Below are 23,181 nucleotides of genomic sequence, written 5' to 3'. Positions count from 1 at the left end.
TTAATACTGTAATGTTCTATGTTTGATATTATGACAATCATTGTGAGAAAGTCAACATTTTTGTTGGTAGCTAGCAAACAAGTAATTCATAATGTAATTGTCACTAAATCCGCTCCCTCCTTTTTTAACATTTACTCACTGGATAGCAATCAGAATAATAACCCTTTCCACAATACAGTAGATTATGTGTGGTCACTACAATATGTAAACATTAATACTGTAATGTTCTATGTTTTGTATTGTGACAATCATTGTGAGAAAGGCAACATTTTTGTCCTTGGTAACTAATGGTGATTACCAGCGGATAAGTGTGCATGCACTTTTTGAAGGCTCTAACATACTGTAATAATAGGCCTACAGTAAATATGTATTCATGAACAGCACATCACAATATAATTATTCTTTGCCTTTTGAAAAGATACAGTAGCAATTGTTGCACATTATTATTCATATCGTTGGTTCAATGTACTGTAGGGACCATGTCAAAATTATTCTACTTCAGTTACTGCAGTAGTACTACATTTTGTTTAAAGCAATTATTTTACAAAATATTCTGGGTAATTGTACAGTACACATTGACTATTGCAGATGGAATCCTAAGTTTAAAATGATATGCTATTATTCTGATCTGCAGAACTGCAGTAGAATAATACTTGCCATGATCCCTTTAATATAAATGCTTAAAGAATAAAATTACATTTTTTAAATGCAATTATTTACCAAACTATTCTGGGTAATTACACGCACTGCTTATGGCAGACGGACTCATAAACTCCTACGCTGAAACAAACTAAAATCATATGGTATTATTCTAATTTGTAGAACTGCAAAAGAATAATTTCGACATGATCCCTTTACAGCATGAATAAAAAAAAAACACCAAAATAATACTGCATTATTATCATATTTCTAGTTCCAAATTAACAGAAAATGTTGAACAATGAAACTGGCTGATGAAATAAAACTGGCTGATGAAAAAATTGTTGAGGAGAATAACTCTTCTTACCTCATCTTTGATGTTAATGTTATGAAGTCGCTGAAGCAGAACGGTAACGTTGGAGGTGTCACCACAAGCTATCTGTTGGTACAGGCCCTTGGTCCCCAGAACAGCGTTGCCGCTTGCCATGTTCATCTAGACGAAGAAGAAGAAAGAGAAACAACAGGTTAAAAAAATACAGTTTACCGACTAGAAATTTTCTCATTTAAACTTCCATCTAATTCTACCTTATAGTTTTTAATTCAATCCATTTAAAGATGTATTCTCTCCCAAAACATGAAAAAAGATTAATATAATCACACTTTGAATAGGCCATTTTGTAGTTTTAACAAAGTTCCTTAGAAAAAAAAACCTGAACAAATAATGTTTTCACTAAAATGACAAAATAAACGGGTTAATTCAACTAAAAACCCATTTGCTTACAGCCATTTGACTATTTTTTTGCTCTAAACTTCAATTTTTTCAGGTAAATCATTTTTTTTCTCAGTTCAATTTTTGGTTAAAGTGAAAGACTATATGTGACATTAAAATGGCATATTCAACAATAACAATTTTAAAAAATGATTGTTTTCAGGGGGACAATATATCCTTAAGGTGTCGAATCCAGTGGTAGGCAAAATGGGCACTCATCTCTCTGGCAGCCTTTAACGGTTCACCACCTTAAATATAGTAAACTCTAACTTGAAGATTTGCTACTTATCTATGATTGCCATCCCTGATATAATTCTAAATGAATTATGTCCAATGGTATTATGTTCAATGTTATTATGGCCAATGTCAGTTTATGTTGGTATTGAGTTAGGCACGGATAGACTACATAAACGAGAAATAGGATAAACAGCCCACCCGCCATCCCCTTAAAGTATTTTCTTGTTCCACGTGTTCATGTTTGCAAGTTTGTAGTACTGTAGGGTTCAAGGAATGTACTCTTCTAATGATCAAAACCACTCCCAAAAACAGATTTTTTAGACAACAAGGTTTTTAAATTCATATTGTAGCAAAATGTATTCCAAATACACACTTCAACATTTTCTGTATACTGGATATATTAAGCCATCTCGAGGGCCTGCCCAAGGATGTCAGGTTTTTGCAGAGTACATGATTTCTTAATGCAAAAAATGGAGAAAGATTCATCTTTGAAATGACATATCCATATTCTTTCCATTGCCAAGTGTAGTAACAATATGCAATATAAGAGGAGGAGAACAGAATGTATGGATAGCATATTATGCACTAGTTGAGTCATCGTTATACAAATTTATGATTAAGAATTACATTTAGATAGTACTGCAGGCTATTCAACCAGAATTACAAAACAGGTTTAGGATATTATAGAAAATAATCTTGTGAGCCACGTCTTCAAGCTTGCATTTTCGTAATGAAAAATTTTACACACAAATTCTCACAGCTTTTGATATTTATTAGAGAATTTTTTTTTTATTGTAGATATCAAATTAATGTAATCACTCCATGGTAATGTTTTATAGTTAATAGTATAGTCCATGATTACAATAATGTCAAATCTGTTAAATTCTTCTTTTTTTATCGTATGTAATAAAACTATGCTGAATAACTAATGTTAGAATTGAACATACTGACTGAACTGTATTTTTTATTTGTCTTTATGAATTTACGTGTTATATTATAAAAAAAAGTTGACAACAATTTAAAAAAGAAGATGAATAAAATCAATCTTTGAATAGGACATTTTAAAAACCTATTGGCAGACAATGTTTGAGTATTTATTTCTTTTTTTTTTTTTTAATGTTAGCTTGGCCTAAAGCTCTGTCTCTAACAAACTAGTTTGACATAAAAAAGTATGATGTACCCAAATATGGTAGTGATATGCCCAAGTATGGTAGTGATATGGCATCACCGTGTCCATATATGGGCACATCACATTTATTTGTCACATAAAGTTTGATAGTGTAGACAGAGCCTTATAAAAAAATTACTAGCACAGAATGTAAACAAGATGGAGTCTGATATTTATTTTTTGCATACTGCACACCTAAATATTTACTGTAAAACATTTATTAAGCAAATCATACTACTGTACTGTACTACAAAAAATGAATTAAAGCCAATTCAGCAACAAGAATAATATTTTAATCATTATGATAATTCCGGTTATCGTAAATTTCAACGCAATCACCAATGATGATGTAATCTTTTATCTTGTTACCAACATCCATCACTAACATCTCATTGTTATCATTGTCAAATCAGACTATAGCTAGAAATATTAAACAGCCTAACACATTTCTAACGATCTTAATACAGCAACCACAAGAAGAAACATATTACAATTTACAAATTAAAATATTAAAATGCGTACACGCAACGTTTTCCAAAATATCAAAAACATTTTCAAAAACTTACCATGTGTGTTGGAAACATGAGTTTAAAAATCACACTCGGAAAGGAAATTGTTAAAAATTGATGCGATTGAGGTTTAATAAAACATGTTTTTTTATTCCTAGGAGCAATATTTGAAACACAATCTTTGATTAAAAAATAGGAGGCGCTCACTGCATTTGCCAGAACTGTGATGGACAAAACCATTCTTTGTCAGAGGGGTGTTATAGAAATATATTCTGTGAATACAGATAAGTGTTAATACTGCTCTCAATGCTTTGTTTGTTTTACTGATAATGGCAAATAAATTACATTTTATTTCAAGTTAACAAAGAAAAAATAAAGTAACAATTATTATTATTTATTAATTAAACTACTACACTATGTATACTTTCTTGTACTGTATAAATTTATTTCAGAAATGAACACAAACCCTTACAGAGACCGCGGTTCCTATGTTATCAACATTGATAATACGGGTTTGAGTTCATCTCGGTCTGTATTGAACAAACTAAATTTAAAATTGTCAAATAAGTGGTACAATAATAAGGTTCCCTTTTTTAATCAGCAAGGGTGTGTTGGTTCGAGTTTGTAGATAAAGATTCTTATAATTATATCTCTAAAGATGCCAACTTTGTGTTTTCTTTTTAAAGAATCTTTATAATCATAACTTTCATTCACTGTAAAAGCCAAATTTGTGTTTTCTTTTAATTGCGTAAACTTACTATATTACTGTAATTTTTAGTATACACATCAAAGTTTAGGCCTAATAACAAGAGAATAAACTACTGTTGTACCATCATCATATTAATAATAGGGGCGTTTTTAGTTTAAAGCGTAGGTGCCAAGAAAGCCCTTATAAAGAAATCTAGACCTCGGCATAATCATATTCCTGTAGTACTCTTATGTACAAGATATACAAGCTTACACTACAGTACATTAAGTGCATACCTGTACAATGTATTCGCTGGACTTCCGTAAAAAAAGTACATTCTAATTAGAGATCATGGGAAGTGTTCTCCCGAGAGCAATATTAAAATGGCTGCACTTATGCAAGATTACTAAGTGTACCATTGAACTAAAGTGCTGATTTAAATATTTGTAAATACAATTAAATAATCTGGTATTCTTTTGGTATGTTCAATCACAGGCAATGATAAATCCGTAAATCATGTGGCAATCATTGGCAAGTTGAAGATGTTACATTGAATATTGGAGACCACATGACTGAACTGGTACGATTGACTGTAACATCTGTAATGTTTAATTAACAATGAAAAGAACATTAATTATCTAATTATTTTTAATTAATTAATCACGAAACAAACAAATGACTTTAGTATACAGTGTTTAATATGACTTTCAGCAAGGGTTCGAGGCTCACTCGCTCCATGGTTCTGTTGTTACAATGAGTCTTCTCGGATAAGGACTGTAAACTGTAGTAGGTCCGGTGTACACATCTACAGTAGCTTATGTGCACTTTAAAGAACCTAGTACATCTTTCGAGACGAGTAGGGGATTACCCTGGTTTACTAGTACACACATAGTCACTGTCACACACAGACACTTACCTAGAGAGGTAGTAAGTGGTTTATGGTTGTAAAATCTTCAACATGCGGAAACTTAATAGAAGAAGACCTTTTTTCAAAGCAGGCTCTACCAGTCTTCTATTTGTAATGCTTAGTGTAACGGAAATACTTATTACTATACAGTAAATTACTTTCCTAAAACGTCAATACTGTACTGCATGTGTTGAGAATCAAGGTCCACACGGAAAACATGAACATTTTTTAAATCCACTATTATAATGGTCAGCACCGTCACTAAACCATTAAGTCATCATAATTAAGCTAATGATTCAAACCAACTGTAAATGTCTGGTCAATATTTAAGACTTTCGGCTGTTAATAGTAATTATCTAAAGTACATTTGAAAATCAAAAAAAGTTAAAGTATTCTCGTAATTGATAAATATCAATATATTGATAAATACATGTATGATGTTATAATGGGATTAGATTTGTGTTGAATATTATTATTTTTTTTTTATAATAATATATATATTTTAAAAAAAAAATATTTTTTGCATGGACTAATCAAAACCTGAAAGGGCCACCTTACTATAAAATACTTTTCTTGATATATACAGGTGTTCTACCATTACAGTTGGGATCTTTGGAACGGTTGTTAAGATTGTTCTTTTTTGTGGTGTTTTTTGTGTGGACCGATTTCTTTCTCCAAAACTTTAAACAACCCCTTTACTATAAAATTCTCTGCTTGATATACTGTATGCAGATGTTCTACAATTACAGTTGGGATTTTTGGAACTGTTGTTAAGATTGTTCTTTTTTGTGGTGTTTTTTGTGGGTTTTTTTTGTGTGGACCGATTTCTTTCTCCAAAACTTTAAACAGCCTCTTTACTATAAAATTCTACCATTACATCTTTGGAACTGTTGTTAAGATTGTTCTTTTTTGTGGTTTTTTTTTGTGTGGACCGATTTCTTTCTCCAAAACTTTAAACAGCCTCTTTACTATAAAATTCTACCATTACATCTTTGGAACTGTTGGTAAGATTGTTTTTTTTTGTTTTTTTGTGTGAATATATATATTTCACCTAAACTTGAAATGAAATACTAAAAAATACGCTGCTTGATATACTGTATGCAGATGTTCTATAATTACATAACTGACTTTCATTCATGGTAAAGAAGTAAAATTGAATATAAAAAATCGTATCATAATCATATGAAAGATACGGCAACAGTCAATTGATATTCACATCTGGTTTCCATAAAGTATGTAGTAATATTAAAATTAACGAAGCTTGATTAATATGATTAGCACGTGACAGCTGACAAAATGGATGCTAGCAGTTCAATTGTGAATCTAATTCACAGATATTTTAACTATGACCTGAATGGACGAATGGATGAATAATATTTTGTGTTGACAGTTTTCTGCTCGAAAAAAATATTTTTGGATTTAGAGAGATGATTGAGGGTTCACTATATAGAAGTCCAAATAAAAAAAAAATTGAATTAAGGATTAGTACGGTTAAGATTAGTAGGGTTAGGATTAGTGTTATTAAAAGTCTTTCCATGAGCATGCTTATGTCTTCATTTTGATGATCAGAATATAGCTCAAACTGGTCTAAAATACAAATGGCCATGTTGTAACAATTGGAAAATGGTATGCAACATGTTTGTGTTACTACTAGGGTACTGTGTATTCATAAAAGGTAAATTAATGGAAAAATTACAATGCGGTAGGTATCAGTGGCTGGATCTCAATGGAGATACAAATAAAATAAGCTAAATCAAAACAGTAAAGTTAAGCAAATAAAATAAGTAAAAAGCTAAATCCAACAGTAAAGTAAACCAGAAAGAAGTTGCAGAGCTTTTGGGCAACCCTTTCTCAGTGTGAATAAGATTACTATTACAATATAGATACTTTTATTCAATTATAAAGCAATTGTTTCTTTAGTGATTTGCAATGAATTATATAAAGTACAGCATAAACAGTAATAAAATTAGTTTTGTCCAATTTTTGTTTGCGGAAAGTTAAAATTCTAAATACTGCTGTAATATTTTCTAAAGCATTATGTGTGGCATAATTGGACGATATTGACCTTATTTGAGCAAGCGCAGTGCTGATACAAATAACGAGTTACGGTTTGTGCGATAGCGTAGACAAGTTGTTGAATACTACGTCTCGAGGGAAATCAGCATGGTACGTGCATTAAACCAAGATAAGAACGGTGATCATTATCAACGACGTAATTATACCAACAATGCCGCTTAGCATGTACACATAGATTATACCATGATGCTAAAAACAATACGAGTTCTATAGCTGATGTTTAAAAGCAGATTTAAAGCTCTGTCTACACTATCAAAATAGTTTGACAAAAAAGGTGATGTGTGCCCAAATATGTTGGTGATATGCCCATATATGGTAGTGATATGACATCATCGTGTCCATATATGGGCACATCAGATTTTGTGTAGACAGACCTTTACTCAGTAGTTGTTGGCATAACTCAAAGTTTATATTTCCAGGAACTTTGCATGCTATTTTAAATCATTACTATAGAACAACCTAGACATTTTTGAAGAAATTAAAAATACAATATGTCTACAAACAACAGTTCATTATTATATAGTAAAGACAAAAAATATACACCATATAGGACCAAGTATAATCCCATGCTCGAGTATTATAATCCCACCCTTAAAGGGTAAATACGGATGCAATACTAATATAATTTTGTGTATATGATATTCCATCCATGTAATTTGCTATGTAAATTCAGTGTTTTTCTCAGCATGCAATCTGGCCACAAGTTGTTACTTTTTGCGATTGTGTTGTTTTTTAATGAAATGTTAACATGAAATATGTTTAATATAGATTTAATTAATAATACTTTACAAGTACAAACAAACAAACAATAGTTTGATTTAAAAAAAGTGTGATGTGCCCAAAAATGGTAGTGATGCTTAAATACGGTAGTGATATGACATCATCATGTCCATATATGGGCACATTACATTTGTTTGTAGACAAGGTTTTATAATAGTATAAATCTATTTGATGGGACATTTGAGGTGACATTTTAAAACAAGCTGTACTAAAGCTTTACATGGTTGTAACTACTGTATAGATGATAGTAAACTCCTTTCTGTGCAAACAAAATCAAATAAAACCAACTTACATTACCGGTGGAAACCCAAAATAGCTTCTTTTTTTCATGCCTCATTATCGTGGAACCATCCACATATAGCATTCAATGTTTTCCAAATATGACAGTGTAGGCTACAGTATGAGTTACTGTATATGGCACTCATACAGTACAGAGGTCTTTACAATGACAATCTTTCTACCACCACGCTTCAAAGTACTAACTACCAGTAATACATACTAATTGGAATTAATTAATTAATCATAGCAGAATTTTTAACATAATATGAACAAAAAAAAAACACAAAATAAATTTGACAATGCTACAGTATTCATGATATTTGACAATAAATGCAGTATTTATATTTTTAGAATTACTTCTGTATTCATTATTATTTGGTAATTACTGTACTGCAATATTCTAAATTATTTGGTTTGGAAATATTGTAGTTATATTCATAATGACAATAATATAGCCCGACTTATAATAATTTGATAATACAGACTGTACCTTTTACAGTATTAATTAGCCATACTGCTGATTTGATTTGAATTTATTAGGAAAATCATCATAACAAATACATATACAAAGTGATAACATAAATTACGGACATTACAAATAAACATTTATAAAAGATTTTCCAGGATAGCCCAAAAATTCAATATTTGGAAATATTGCAGTATTATTCCTAATATGAATAATAATAATATTAATACAGCCCGACTTATAATAATTTGACAATACATACTGTACCTTTTACAGTATTAATTAGCCATAAGCTAATATTTATAATTTCATTTTTAATATTCATATGCATCATTAGCTCTGAAAAGTTTGTGAACCTTAAGTTTAAAGGTAGATACTTTTATTGAAAGTCACCCAATCTTGATTTTTGCTATCAAGGGGACACCATCAGGACCCAACAAAGTGTCCCCTTAATAGGGGTGTCCAAAGAGGGGTTCTACTTTAAAATGTTGGATAAAAAACAGTTTGAGCTACAGTATATGTACTGTCTTCTGTTTCATCTACGGAAAGTGATAAATTACCCAGAGCACACCAGTTTTTAGGCCTACAGTACTACTGTACATGTAGTTTACACCCAATATTTACAATGTACACTGTAAAACCATTATTAAACCAAAAACGATTTTAGATAAACATTTATTACTAATAGTAATACTTAGGAAATCTTACTAATTTGGTAGTTTTACCTAGAAAGCATGAGTTTGGACTTTACACCCACTTAAAAAAGTTTATATCGAGATCTGTTTGAATATCAATGAAAGGAACAACAGTGCATACAGAGTTGTACTGTGTAGCTACTACTACTACTGTAGAAGACAAAACAGCACGAAAATGTTTGGTCAATTATTGTATTTGTTCAATTGGCAAAAAAAGATCTGTTTATTTTTTTCATTGTAAAAGTTTATTAATGGTGATAATTTCAAATTTTAATCTCATGGATGGAGACAGAATACAGGTATTACATGGTTGTACTGTGTACCTACTAGAAGGCAAAAAAGTATAAAAATGTTGAGTCAACTGCTCTGTATTGGCAAAAAAAGATTATTTATAATATAGTTGATTAATAATTACAAAGATCATTTTAAATCTTAATCTAATTGAGAGAGAATACAGGTATTACAGGGTTGTACTGCAGCTACTAGAAGGCAAAAGATTACCAAAATGTTGGGTCAACTACTCTGTATTCGTTCAATTAGGCAAAAAAATATCTGTTTATTTTTTAAGTTTATTAATAATTACGAAGATCACTTCAAATTTTAATCTCACTGAGACATGTTTTACCGGCACTAAAAGAAGTGACGGCGCATTCTTCAAACTCTACTATAAAACATCAATAAACGACCGCAGTAGAAATTTAGAATACTGTCGAGTTTCTCCAAGCAATAAATCGGTATAAACACAGACAAATGACCACCAAACTTGGTAATGCCATACTGCAGCTATTAGCATTTCATGTATATCTGGAATTATCATCATAATATAATTGCAGATTTAAAATGCTTTAGCCATATTACCTACATTTATCATCATTATTATAAACATATTACAGTACTAAGTGTGCAAACATTATCAATGATCGCATAACAGTGTGGCTTAAATATACATGTTTGTAAAAAGTATTTCAAATATTTTAATTTATGTCCCATCTCTATCTTACAGACATCGTATAATATATTGGAAATAATGTAAAGTATAAATTCTTCAGGATGTGAAAAAAGTATAAAATTTATCTCTTCTCAGTAAAATCTAAAATAAAATGTCTTGTATATTATCGGTATTTTTAAAGTGATATTAAACATACGACACTACTGTATAGTAATATTGTGACGAAATCACAGTTATATGAGGAGGAATCTGTCTATTTAAAAAGAGGACATGGTTTCTACATGCGCATAGCAAAGGGGAAAAAAGATCACAGTCTACAGTAGGTAAGTTTTCCCAGAAAAAAATGGGAATAGTAGCTTTTAAAGATATATTGTCCCCTGAAAAAATAATTTTTGAAAATGTTGTTTATGTCATTTTAATGTCACATAATACAGTAGTTATTCACTTTGACCAAAATTAGATGTAAAAAAAAGATATTTACCTGAAAAATTTTAATCAAAAAATATTATCAGAATTGGTTTTTGGTTGAATTTATTCAACCATTTTGTTTTTTTTTTCTACGGAAGTTATTACCTTTATTAAAACTACAAAATGGCTTATTCTAAGTTTGATTTTTATTAATCATCATTTTACATCTTTCAGTACACAAAGTACCTAACAATGCAGTAACATTTATACAATTACTGTACATCTAAAAAAGTGTACCTTGTATAATTTAGCAGGGTTCACACCTTATGAGTAATTCCATTTCAAAGCTAATTACGGTTAATTTTTCTGGGAAATGAGAAGACTACCACAGATAATGAAGAGAGATGCCGTGAGCATTTCACGTGGAAGATAGATATAGTATCATCTGACTATACAAATTCTTGTTATAAATTAATATTATTACAGGTGTAACTAAACCACTATAGTACGTAGTTATAATAACAACTGGTCAGCATTAAACACCTAAAACAAACTTGTAATAAATTACAGAATTTAAAAGGTTGAAAATTGTAATATTGAAATAATCACAGTATAATTTTTTAGCATATTTTAAAGACTAACATCCATAAAAGTCCAAATTAGAAGCGAATTAAAAAATGGTTTTAATTAATTCTAGTTTCAATCCACAAAACCATTATATCAAAAAAGTTTATACTATAGGGTTTCTTCAGAGAAAATTGTTAATGCAAAGCAAGCAACATTGTGCTCATTTTCACCTCAATTCAGAAAGTCAGTAAATTACTCCATGATTTGACCATATGTGTCACTAATCTAAAGCTCTGTCTACACTATCAAACTAGTTTGACAAAATATGGTAGTGATATTCCCAAATATGGTAGTGATATGATGTCATCATGTCCATATATGGGCACATCACATTGTTTTGTCAGTGTAGACAGAGCTTAAAGATAAACAACCACTGGTTACTTTACAAGAAACGAAGTAAACATTATAGCAACATTCTACAACGACCAAACCATTTTCGAAGAATTCCTTATGTTTTCACACTCAAATTAACCTTGATATACCTATCTTTCGCATACTGTAACAACCTCTAGTAAACTTGATTTAAATGAATGTTTAGATAATATTGAGTATGAACAGGTATCTTCACATAATAACATAATGCAAAATACGCTCTAGGTGATTTCTGTGATTAGGTAAAGTGCACGCAACTTGTCATTAACACCGACAGATAATATAATAATGTTTTTTATAAATATTTTTATTGAAGACACATTGCATAGAAAATAATGACATAATGTATATGCCCTTAAACTAAAGTTTAAAATCATCAAAGTGACAATGAAAATAATAACACAGTGTGCTATGTATTCATATACTACTGTAAATCTAGGAAATACTCTGGGCTGACCAACAAAAGCCTGTGTTCTTATCTCTCTGGTGAGTGCATAAGATATAAACATTTGAGTACTGTACCTCTATACCATAATCAACTAATCCAGCAAAGAACATGGCATGATTAAAATTATTTTACACAAACCAACAATTGTTATTGTAGAAAATGAGTGCTGTTTACCTGGATAAACAGATAATAGAAGTTTATAGAATACTGATCCCTCTACAATAATGGACTAATCTGTCAACCAAACCCTCACAATCACATGGGCAGCTCCAATGTATGGTCAGCATTTCTTTTTGTGCCCTCAGGACCGGAAGCTAGACATGAAATAGACTGACTCTTTACACATCACATACATTGCATTGTGTTACATTTTAACCTATCACATGGTTTGTAAGCCTTTGGTGCACTCAGGTATAGATAGAGAACAGTGCATTATATTATGCGACATAATAGCCAGACAACTTTGTTTACAGTATTGTAGCAGAGAAAACATAACCCATCGCAGACGCTTACATATTAACGAAGGCAGACTGTTCACATTATTGCGACCATTAAAATGCGATTGTGTATACAATTTCTGAAACCTTACTTAGTATTTCGAAACAATCCTGTCTGGTTCTGTTCTATTTGACGTTTTATGATGCACTCATCGATGCAACCCAATCGTTAATTCTACATTCTCACCTTTCAATATAATCCATATTAATCCTATGTTTTATAGTACAACCTCTCCTTTGGGACACCTCTATTAGGGGGACACTTTCCCATTAAATGAATGATGGGCAGTTTTAACCATACAGTCAGCAAACACTATTCAGGCAACACCTCTATTTAGGGGACACTTTCCCATTAAATGAATTATGGGCAGTTTTAACACTACAGCCAGCAAACACTATTCAGGCAACACCTCTATTTAGGGGACACTTTCCCATTAAATGAATGATGGGCAGTTTTAACACTGTAAGCAAATCCTATTCAGGGGGAACCATTATTAAGGGGACATTATGTTGGATCCTGAACGTGTCCAATTAATAGGGGTTACTGTACAGGAGATGGAAGATTTCATACAGTATGTCATTTATTATTTCATTTTTGGGTCTATTAACTAAGGGTCTGTTTCTGCTGCATAGCACCGAATAAACCGTTTAATAGTTAGTTGACTCAAGGTCAGAGGCTGTCATTCAAATAAGCATTATTTTGTGTTGCAACTAAAAGTTGCAGTGATACCGGTTAAATGGCATTCTTACACCGAATCAATTGGGTGTTTTTAACATTATTTTGCGTTGCAGCCAAAAGTTGCAAAGGGATAACCGGTTAAATGGCATTCTAACACCGAATCAATAGGGTGTTTTTAACCATTATTTTGCGTTGCAGCCAAAAGTTGCACAGTGATACCGGTTAAATGGCATTCTCACACCGAATCAATTGGGTGTTTTTAACATTATTTTGCGTTGCAGCCAAAAGTTGCAAAGGGATAACCGGTTAAATGGCATTCTAATACCGAATCGATTGGGTTTTTTAACCGTTATTTTCAGGCTGGCATTTAACCGGTTACTGAAAATTGGTCCTCTTTCTGCTGCCAAGAAATTGTGGATAATTTATTCACATGGTTTTTAACTTTATGCAGCAAAAACAGGAACTAGAATTACATTGCTATTGTTGCATATCATTATTTTGTTTGCATATCCCAGATTTCAATATTGATGCACAGATCCACATGCTTTATAGACACACACACAATAATCTTGTAAACTCTCAATTTATTAATACAATCAATAATCCTTGATTTACTTGACAATTGACACATGGGAATGAGAATGTCAATAGCAAATTAATTACTTTCTTTTTATACAGAAAACACTTGTACTGTGTCAGGCTACACAGAGTGGTTAGAACACCGAGATACTATATCACAGTGCCTGTAAGGCGAGATAGGAGATACTGTACTAAAATGCACATCTATTTAACAGAAAACACTTGTACTATCAGGCTACACAGAATGGTTAGAACACCAAGATACTAGATTACTTACAGTGTACATCAACCTATTTAAAAAAAGACAGTACCAAAAGAGCATTTATTATACTGTAAATACTGTATATTTTTATTGTCAAAATAATTGCAAAAACAATATAATTACTGTACATACAGTACCGTATTCGATTTTAGATTTTGACAAAAGGCCAAAAAAAACAGTATTGTCCATAATAACAGACGCTGGCAATTAAATATAGCATAAATTATTTAGATAAAAAATAATACTTGATTAAAACACAGCAATAATAATATTAAATGTCACTGAATATTAATAGAATTGATGAATAATACAACTCAAAATATTCAGCTACAGTATTTGATGTTTATTTAATCCAACAGCATGTCCGTTCCAAAGGACAAGCAACTGTATCTACCACATTAATTCATCCTCACAATATTTTCCCATTCTAGTAATTTGTTTGTATAGAAGATGAAAGTTGGTGTACACTTGTAAAATCTACAGTAGCTCACTGCTCTTTGAAACCATTATCGCTACAGTACAAAGCAGCAGAAATAAGCATCTGCATATATTCAGTATATACAGTACTTTTTATGTTAATTTTATGTGTACACATCTGGTTTCTAATATTTACAAGGTTCATGAAAAAATTGTTTATCATATTCACATTTTAGGGACTAACCTTTGAGAATAATATTATATTTAATGCCAAAACTATAACTGTACTAATCGGTTTTTGGAACCTGGACAATTACTGTACCAAAAAAAAGTACATACAGTACTGAAATCATTAATATATATACAATACAAAAAAAAGAAAACAAAAGTGGCGTGCCCACATTAGCATGGTTGACAGACTCAAGATTCAAGGAACTTTTAACTTTTCGTATCATATGCTCTCCCCGAGGAGAGCAAGGGCTATTTTCGATTTATCCAGGTACCTGTAAGCTAGGAACAAATTAGACTTTGAATTCAATCATTACACACAACTAACTGTGTAATAAAGAGGTTTGCTATTCATTTATCTATCTGTGGAGTTACTGGAAAAAAATTAATGGGGAATTTAAAAAGAAAATTTATTTTATTTTATTTATTTGCCTTGACAACATGTTATTGTTGCTTCACTTTACATGACAAAATATTGATAATAATAAATTAATTTAGAGGAAATCACATTATACCAGGAAAGCAGTGATTCATTATAATTGTACTTTGCACAACCACGCTATCCCAGTTAAGCTGATTGACCAATGACCTTCATTGATATACAACTGGGACGCTTTCCAATAATATGCTACTGTATGGTTATACAGCATAGTCACTGGCATCAGATTGGCCAGGGTCCTGGGTTCAGATGTTTTTCATGACAAAGAACAACTTCACTCGATAAAAAATGTTTGTTATATTGGAGCTGTAGCTTGATGGTCTATGTGCTTGCCTTCCAATTCCAAGGTCCAGGGTTCAATCCTGACCTAGTGCCAAGGTTGTAACTCACGACACTTTCAACTGCACTCCCTACCTGTATGCCTCAAATGAGACTTAGTTTTATAAGCATGATAGATTATAAAATAGTTTATCCATCCGGTAATTGGCGAGTTACTCGCTGTTGGATGCAGTATGAAATTTATCCACTTGCCAATATGCTTACATTATATTGAGAAGAAGATGATCTATACTCGCACCAAGGATAAACCTCACTTTTGCTTGCTCACACAACTCGACGACAGGGACTGACTCGTAAACAACGCATACCTGTGAAAAGTCACTATGGTTTATCTGAATCAATAACAATCTTCAGCATTCCAAGATATTAACTCATGTGATCGATTATCTTGAGTTTACAAACTTGCTAATTCACCTCATCCACTGACAAACAATTCCGGTCATTGGCAAATGTTCACCATAAATTACAGTCAACGTAAAACATTGAATCTTAACATTGAATCTGAAAATTATTAATCTAAAGCTCTGTCTACACTGTCAAATATGGCCACATCACATTTTGTTGTCACATAAAGTTTGATAGTGTAGACAGAGATTAAAAATCATTTTTATCAAACCACCATGGCCCAACACCAATATGTAGAGTAGCTGCAATATGATTGTGTATTTAATTATTACTAAATCTCCATGCTGCATACAGGTACTATACAATACAATACTGTTGATTAGTTGTCTTTAAGCTCTGTTTACACTATCAAACTTTATGTGACAAACAAATGTGATGTGCCCATATCACTACCATATTTGGGCATATCACTACCATATTTGGGCACATTATTTTGTCACATAAAGTTTGATAGTGTAGACAGAGCATTACTGAAAAGGAAATACAGTTTTAACCAATTCATCTGCCATTCAGTGCCAATGTGCAATCGTCACGAAAATTGAAGATTGAATATTTTTAATTCCAATTCTTCTAACATCTATTGAATGAAAAATAAATCATTCCAAGAATAACAAATATATATTAAAACATTTCATGATTCATTCTAATTTAAAGTTTCTTTTATTCATCCATAAGAAAAAATAGTCAAAAAAGCATAAAAATATCAAAATCAAACAGAGTGAAATATGGGCAAAAGGGAAGGAGGGAAAAGGTACTGGACAGTATGCCTATCAAGCTTAACTTCCATTTATGTATATTATACTGTCAAAATTAATACTCCTTTCACATGGGCTTGTAAAACATTTAGTTTAAAAACACATGCACAAACGCCAGTGTTGACGCCTATGTACAGTACTGTAAACTCCGGAATTCAAAGGGTATACAGTCAGTTACTTGTAGAGAAAATACAGATAATGGTTTATGAAGATGATTGCCTTAAATTAAAAAATTAGACAACCAAACATTATCACAATGATACGTTTAATACAATAAAGTTGTTTTTTACGAGGAGCCTACTGTATAAGCATCTACTGTATGCTTGGCCTCTATACTCAGAAGACCTGAATTCAGATGCTTCCCTGGGATACGTAAGTCTATTTATAGTTTTATGTTACGTAGTATGTCTAATATTAATTTGATTGTTAAAACTGTGCTTGATTAAAATTGCTTTTGAATTCAAAATTGTATGTCAGCTGGTCTGACATTTTATATTAGATTTTTTATACTACAGTACTCATATGTATTTTTATACCTACAGTACAGTATTGTATGTTTTTGCTATGCATTTTATTTGTGAAATAATGTTTTTATATAATGTACAAGTAAACAAGTAAGCAAGTAAACAATACTTATGTCTTAAGTGTCTTTTAAGTTCTAATTCAATATGCAGATACTGTACAGTATGTAGTTTAATTAAATACTGATTATTTGAATAGTGTTACGAGTAAAAGTAAGTCGAGATAGACGCAATGATTAATCGTTGATGCCGTCACTATCCTGGCATTCTTACCTTTTAGCAACGATAGTGATGTAATGCTTGTCTCTTAAAAAACATGCTGATATATATCACATCACAAAAACACATGTGTGCCACATGCATGATCAACGAACATGTATGGCCAACGCTAGAGGAATCTGTGCATGTAAAAAGATCACGCAAACAAAACCGAACCTGTAGGGAGTGTTTTATAAAGAGCCGAATTTTCGACTTACTTCGTAGTTTTGAATAAAATAACTTCTGTTAATCTTAATGATGGATACTGTATATGGAGTCCTTGATCATGTTTTAAAATATTTGTGATTTCTGATTGTGTGTCAGTTTTATTTACTAAATTATAATAATTTAAAATGTACAATTTAAACTAAGATTTAAGAACATTTAGAAAATAATTATAGCAGGTATTTAGCTACTGGATAATTAGTATAAAAATAGAGAAATAATAAAATAATATTTGTAAACAGTTTTTAATATTTAAAAAATAAAAAAATATGTGGAACCCAAAATGTAAGAAAGAAATTAAGGAGCCTATCTGCATGTGACTAAACTCATGTACAATATACTCAAATGGTTCTGTATCACTATCACAAATTTACTGTATTACTAAAGCATTAAACATAAAAGTTTATGCCACAAAATCATAAAAAAAATCACAATGGAAAAAATGAACTATATGCTATGTTACAATTACAACAAAAGTTTGGGTTTTGAGTAAAAATTGACAAATAAATATAAAATAAATTATAAATCAGTGTTTACTGTACTGAAATTATGATAGTTTGTAAAATTAAATTATTTTGCTTTAAGTGTTTTGTGGTTGACAAACTTGTTTTACATGACAAATGGTATGGTCTTCAATGCAAAACAAGGTCAATTTTATAATAAAATATGAATTTTTTATTTGTTTAGGGTGACTAAAATTCACAGAAATAAAGTCAAGGTTACTATATAGTACAGTAGTAATTTATACTTAAATTCAGAATTTAAAAACATTGATATTTCACAGTGGGAAAATGAAAAAAATATTATTTCTTCATTTCATTGATTCATGGTCAAACACAGTAAAATATAGTACATGGTTTGAAATTATTTTTGTTTGTTAAAAGCTAAAAAGATTAAAATTTTGTAAAATACAGAAAAAATACATCGTTTAAAATACAAACAAGATTGGTATGTGTGTAAGGGTATAGCATAAAATGTTTAACATTTCAATGTTTCATTGAATTGTCTAACTGCAGTACAGTAAGTGTATTACAGTACAGTACTATAAGCAGCTTTTCAATACGCTACACAAATGCACAAAACACTACAATCTGAACAATTGGCTTTAGTTTAATAATGTCTACTTGGCATTGGTTGTACAATAGTTACACTGCTAAAAACACAAGAGCAGTATTTGTTTCAATTAAAACAAACAATGGTTTTCTACCTGCAATTTTAATACCGATACAAAAAAAAAATACATTGGAGGCCAAATAAAATAAAACACATTATGAGAACTAGCAACAGCATTTACTTTTTTTTATTTATTCATCCATTTTTATTTATATAATTATTTTTATTTATTTATTATTTTTCATATTTATTTATCTATTTATTTATTTATTTATTTATTAGGGCTTGCCCATCTGAAGATGTTTTTCTTTATCTTTCCGAAAAAATCAATACATTAAAAGAATTTGACTTTTGCCATCGAATGTCCTGGTTAAGAAAAATTGAAATTTTATAATATCTGGATTATCAATAATATTAATATTACCTGGAATGCTACAAAGTCTAATTATTGAGCATATGTAACAAACCATATTTATTTAAAAAATATAATTATTAAATCTTTTATAAATTGTTTGAAAGAAAAATATCTAAAAAATGAATAATAGGCCTAGCTATTCAATCTAAATTTGTAAGTTTTTTACTTTTTAAAATTATTTTTTAAAATCAAAAACAAAAACACACCTACCTTACTTTAGGCCTAATAATAGATCCATAATATAATATATACTTTAAAAAAAAAACAGATTATGTCTGCGCGATGACAGCTACATTTGTTTGCATAACACGTACAGTACAACTAATCTAGGCCACTCATACTTAGCTAAATTAATATACGTCCGTTTCCGCTCAGATACCAGCAGGCAGGGCCATAACGCACGACGTTTGGCTGCCAAAAATCATAACAATCCCTGGTGACCAAGCCTAGCTTTAACACCATTAAATAAAGTAAATTAAGTAAATATCTTATTGAAAACTAAATAATGAATACATACCTGGTATTGCTATGTGCAATATAACAATGTGGTGTTTTGCAAATTCTATGCTAGAAACAATTTTAAATCAAAATCAAATTATTCCATCTGAATGTCCCTCTCATCTTTTCAAGCTGTGTGTGCTTGTTAAGTCAGCTGTTAAAAAAACAGCAGACAATCCAAAACTCATTCAACCGAAACACCACTGGTCATCAACAATATATCCTATTTGCATTTTTAATTTCCGGTATAACATTTTTAGCAGATATATAAATATCAAAATTAAAATTGGTTTCTGAAATATTTACTGTCGAAAAAAAAATTAAATTAATATGTTGTAATTGATGAGAGGACATCAAGATTGAACGAAATCTCGTGGTATCGTAACTTTGTTGTATCACGTGACTATACTATATATGGTCAGGTGGTTCAGGATCGGGGTTGTTTTTGTTTTCTTTGCCTCGATTCAATCAAAACAGAATAAATTCACTGCTTATTTGGTAGTAACTAATGTTTTCCAAGAGTTTAGGTATCTACTGGTGAGAGCTAGGCTAGTTATTTTTTATTATATTTGTAGTTATTTATATTTATTTTTGAAAATGTATGTATAAACGCATTTATGAGTTGTGCACACAATTGTGTAATGTCAAATTGTGTACTCTCTCAAGTCAAGTCAAGCTCTAGGCCTAGCTAGGCTAAGACCCACTCTATACTTCTGTATACTAAAATACTAGAGTTAAGTAGGCTATTTAGAGTGGGTAGAAGAAAGACAGATACTACACATAGGCCTACTAGAGAAGGCTAACGTAGAATGTATTTCTTTACAGTGAGTTAAGTTTGCCAGGGGAGCTGCTAGCTATACAAATAATTTTTTTGTGTTATATTGTTATTAAATAAAACACATTAAATAATTAAAAATAATTTTAAAAATGATTAGCAGTTTATTTCCTTTGTAATCGAATTATTTGATTCTGATTGTTCATAAATAATAATTATTAATATAACTCTCAATAAAATACAATACATGGTTATTTTTTTGTAGATTTCTGTCGTGTTGTACTCAACAAGCAAATTTGCCTTCTTCTGTGATGAATAATTTCTTTTAGGCACACATTTCTTTACAACACCATAAGCTTGATCAGCGAAAAGTGTTTTGCACAAATGCACAAGGCCAAAAGTGGTAAGAATACTAGTAGGTGTGATTTAAAACTTTCTTTTAACACGATTGCTTGTTTTACCTATTTGGTATTTTATACAAGGCCGCTGTTCCTTTTTTAGGTATTTTTTGACAATCTTATTTTGTTATTATAGTTAAAAGGGTAGTTTCTGAACTATGCAAAAAATCTAAGTACCTTTTACCTATTTGGTATTTTCTACAAAGCCGCTGTTCTTTTTATAGGTGTTTTTTTACATTACTTTTTTGTTGCTCAACCATGCTAAAAATCTATGTACATATAATAAAAGTACACTTCTTTTCCTAACAGATGGCAGAGCAATGTTGTTCAACTGAGCCTGTACAAACTCAGACAGAAAAAGCCGGAAACAGTGGTAGCTCCAGCAGTAGTGATCAACAAACCTGCGAGGTTGGGGAATGCAAGGAAGCAGCGTTCCGGTTTAAATCCGGAGCGTGGATTTGCCGTTACCATCGGAATAAAGGATACAAGGAAAAATATAAGAGAAAAAGTAAACATATAGCTGCACAAGCTAAGATGAGAGAACAGGTTATTAATTTTCCATCATCCTTTTGTCCATGTACACACTTAAAAACGAAAAATGAATAGTAACACATAGGAACACTTATACCCCTTTCACACCAAAAGAAAAAGTCCAGAGACACTCAGGAGTTGACGCCCCGGTGTGTTGGTGTGAAAGGTAAAATCAAACAACTCCGGAGTTCAAAACAGCGAGGTTGAACAGCTTCTCCGGAGGGCGAACTGCAGGGACACACCAGTGTTTTGGTGTGAAAGGTACCAACATCAAACAAAAGATCATCCTCACACAATCAATCAAATGCTAGTTTTATTTCGAAATACTTTTACTGCTTTAAACATCTGCAGAATAACATTTTAACATGCATTTAATTTTATTTTGTTACAGGAATCCACTGAAGAAACGTTAGCCCAACTCAGTGGTCTCAATTCTCTTATTGATGTAGCTTTTCCTGAAAGACAACAGTATCTTGCAGATCAGATTATTAGCGATAAAAAAATGGTTAGTGCTGCAGTAATGTACTAAAACTAATTAGTAGTGAAGTAAAGCTCTGTCTACAGTATCAAACTTTATGTGACAAAAAAATGTGTTGTGCCCATATATGGATATGATGGTGTCATATCACTACTATATTTGGGTATATCACTGCCATATTTGGGCACATCACACTTCTTTTGTCAAACTAGTTTGATAGTGTAGACAGAGCTTAAGAAAACACCATGTGTTTAGAAAAAAGGAAATACATTGAGACTTTACTGACACTAGTAATATTATTATTAATTGCATTTATTTTTTGTACAGTTGACCATAGCCTCATCCATATATTTACCAATACAATACTTTCTCTTTAGGCTTTAATGCAATCACCGATGGTACAGAACTTTTTACGTGCAGAACAAGAGAGACTACGTAAGGAAACGCTAGAGAAGGAGTTAACAGAATCTGTATGAACATGTTTTAAAAGGAAAGACTACAGCCCATATATTACCTTATTCAAACCTGCACAAGAAAAGTTGCAATTGGAGTCACATGATGACGAACAGTGTAACTACCACCAGTTAAACTGGTTGAATAAAATCCAATACCCCTTTTAACATTGCCTAGCAAAACTCTGAAGTTTGCACACACACACCACAACATCCAAAATGTTGTTCGTCATCGTGGCGTCCGTATGTGTAAACTCTGTTTTGCCAAGTGATGTAAAAGTGGTATTCAGTTAGGGGAAAAAAAGCTGTTCGTCATGTTACAAAGTGAGTTAAGAGTTGTAAAAACAATATAGACTATCTTATAACTTAACCACTTAAAACTCCTAGAAAGTAGGAAGCCCTCTGCCATTTTTCCCCTGACTGTATTGGATTTAATAATCTACTTTATAACTGAAAATGAGAATTTCTTACCTTATTGTGCCCGCAGATTAATGACCAAAAATCGCAGAAGTGTCAATAACTCTCTCTCAAACTAAAACTTTACATTTACTCAACATGTACTTCATCAACAAGGCATTATTGAAAACATGCAATATTCTTATATATCATTTTTTTAAACAAAAATATAGTAATTTAATAAGAATCTACTTGTGTAGTTCCTTTGTTTTTAATTGAGATCATGCTTTTTCCCAGCCAGTAGCAATTTAAAAAGCATGCTCTACTAGTGAACTGTTTACTTAAATTGTCTTTACAATAAGGATTATTAAAGAATGTGTGTGATGGGTTGGGTGGGATTAAAGTAGGGACAGTTCTTGAAACTATGGCATTGCAAATAAATCATTTTAAAACTTAAATGTGTCTTCTTTACCTAATGCTGGTATTTGATTTTTTATGTCTTTA

The 23,181-nt window shown here is 31.2% G+C and overlaps 3 protein-coding genes across 6 annotated transcripts in view; 2 read left to right on the top strand and 1 right to left on the bottom strand.

The window, feature by feature from the left end:
* The window catches only part of LOC144843096 (uncharacterized), an 81,943-nt gene extending 62,169 nt beyond the window's left edge, over positions 1–19,774 (bottom strand). For 3 of the 4 annotated variants that reach the window (XM_078699789.1, XM_078699791.1, XM_078699792.1), the window contains exons 1-2: positions 3,380–3,412; positions 1,007–1,132 (exon numbers count right to left, since the gene is read on the bottom strand). In XM_078699789.1, coding sequence (XP_078555915.1) covers positions 1,007–1,132; positions 3,380–3,397 — 144 coding nt within the window. In that variant the 5' untranslated portion in view covers positions 3,398–3,412. Of the gene's footprint in view, positions 1–1,006; positions 1,133–3,379; positions 3,413–19,666 lie in introns of those variants that run through there. The other variant, XM_078699790.1, reaches the window with a different exon arrangement.
* The window catches only part of LOC144843130 (uncharacterized), an 83,382-nt gene that overhangs the window by 51,168 nt on the left and 9,033 nt on the right, over positions 1–23,181 (top strand). The window lies entirely within an intron of this gene.
* On the top strand, positions 20,073–23,129 carry LOC144843126 (regulatory factor X-associated protein-like). Its single transcript, XM_078699852.1, has 4 exons — positions 20,073–20,184; positions 21,130–21,366; positions 21,743–21,856; positions 22,207–23,129. The coding sequence occupies exons 2-4, from the start codon at positions 21,130–21,132 to the stop codon at positions 22,303–22,305; spliced, it is 450 nt and encodes a 149-aa protein (XP_078555978.1). The 5' UTR covers positions 20,073–20,184; the 3' UTR covers positions 22,306–23,129.

The sequence above is a fragment of the Antedon bifida genome, chromosome 5 (genome assembly GCF_963402885.1).
Source record: "Antedon bifida chromosome 5, ecAntBifi1.1, whole genome shotgun sequence".
Lineage (NCBI taxonomy): Eukaryota > Metazoa > Echinodermata > Crinoidea > Comatulida > Antedonidae > Antedon > Antedon bifida.
Note: the sequence above shows the minus strand (reverse complement) of the source record. Positions and strands in the feature narration are given on the sequence as shown.

Bases quoted from the DNA above. Each gene is read 5' to 3' on its own strand.
- LOC144843126 (XM_078699852.1), top strand. From the start codon at position 21,130: ATGGCAGAGCAATGTTGTTCAACTGAGCCTGTACAAACTCAGACAGAA. The intron at 21,367-21,742 runs GTTATTAATTTT...ATTTTGTTACAG, and splicing joins AAGCTAAGATGAGAGAACAG to GAATCCACTGAAGAAACGTT. The intron at 21,857-22,206 runs GTTAGTGCTGCA...CTTTCTCTTTAG, and splicing joins TTATTAGCGATAAAAAAATG to GCTTTAATGCAATCACCGAT.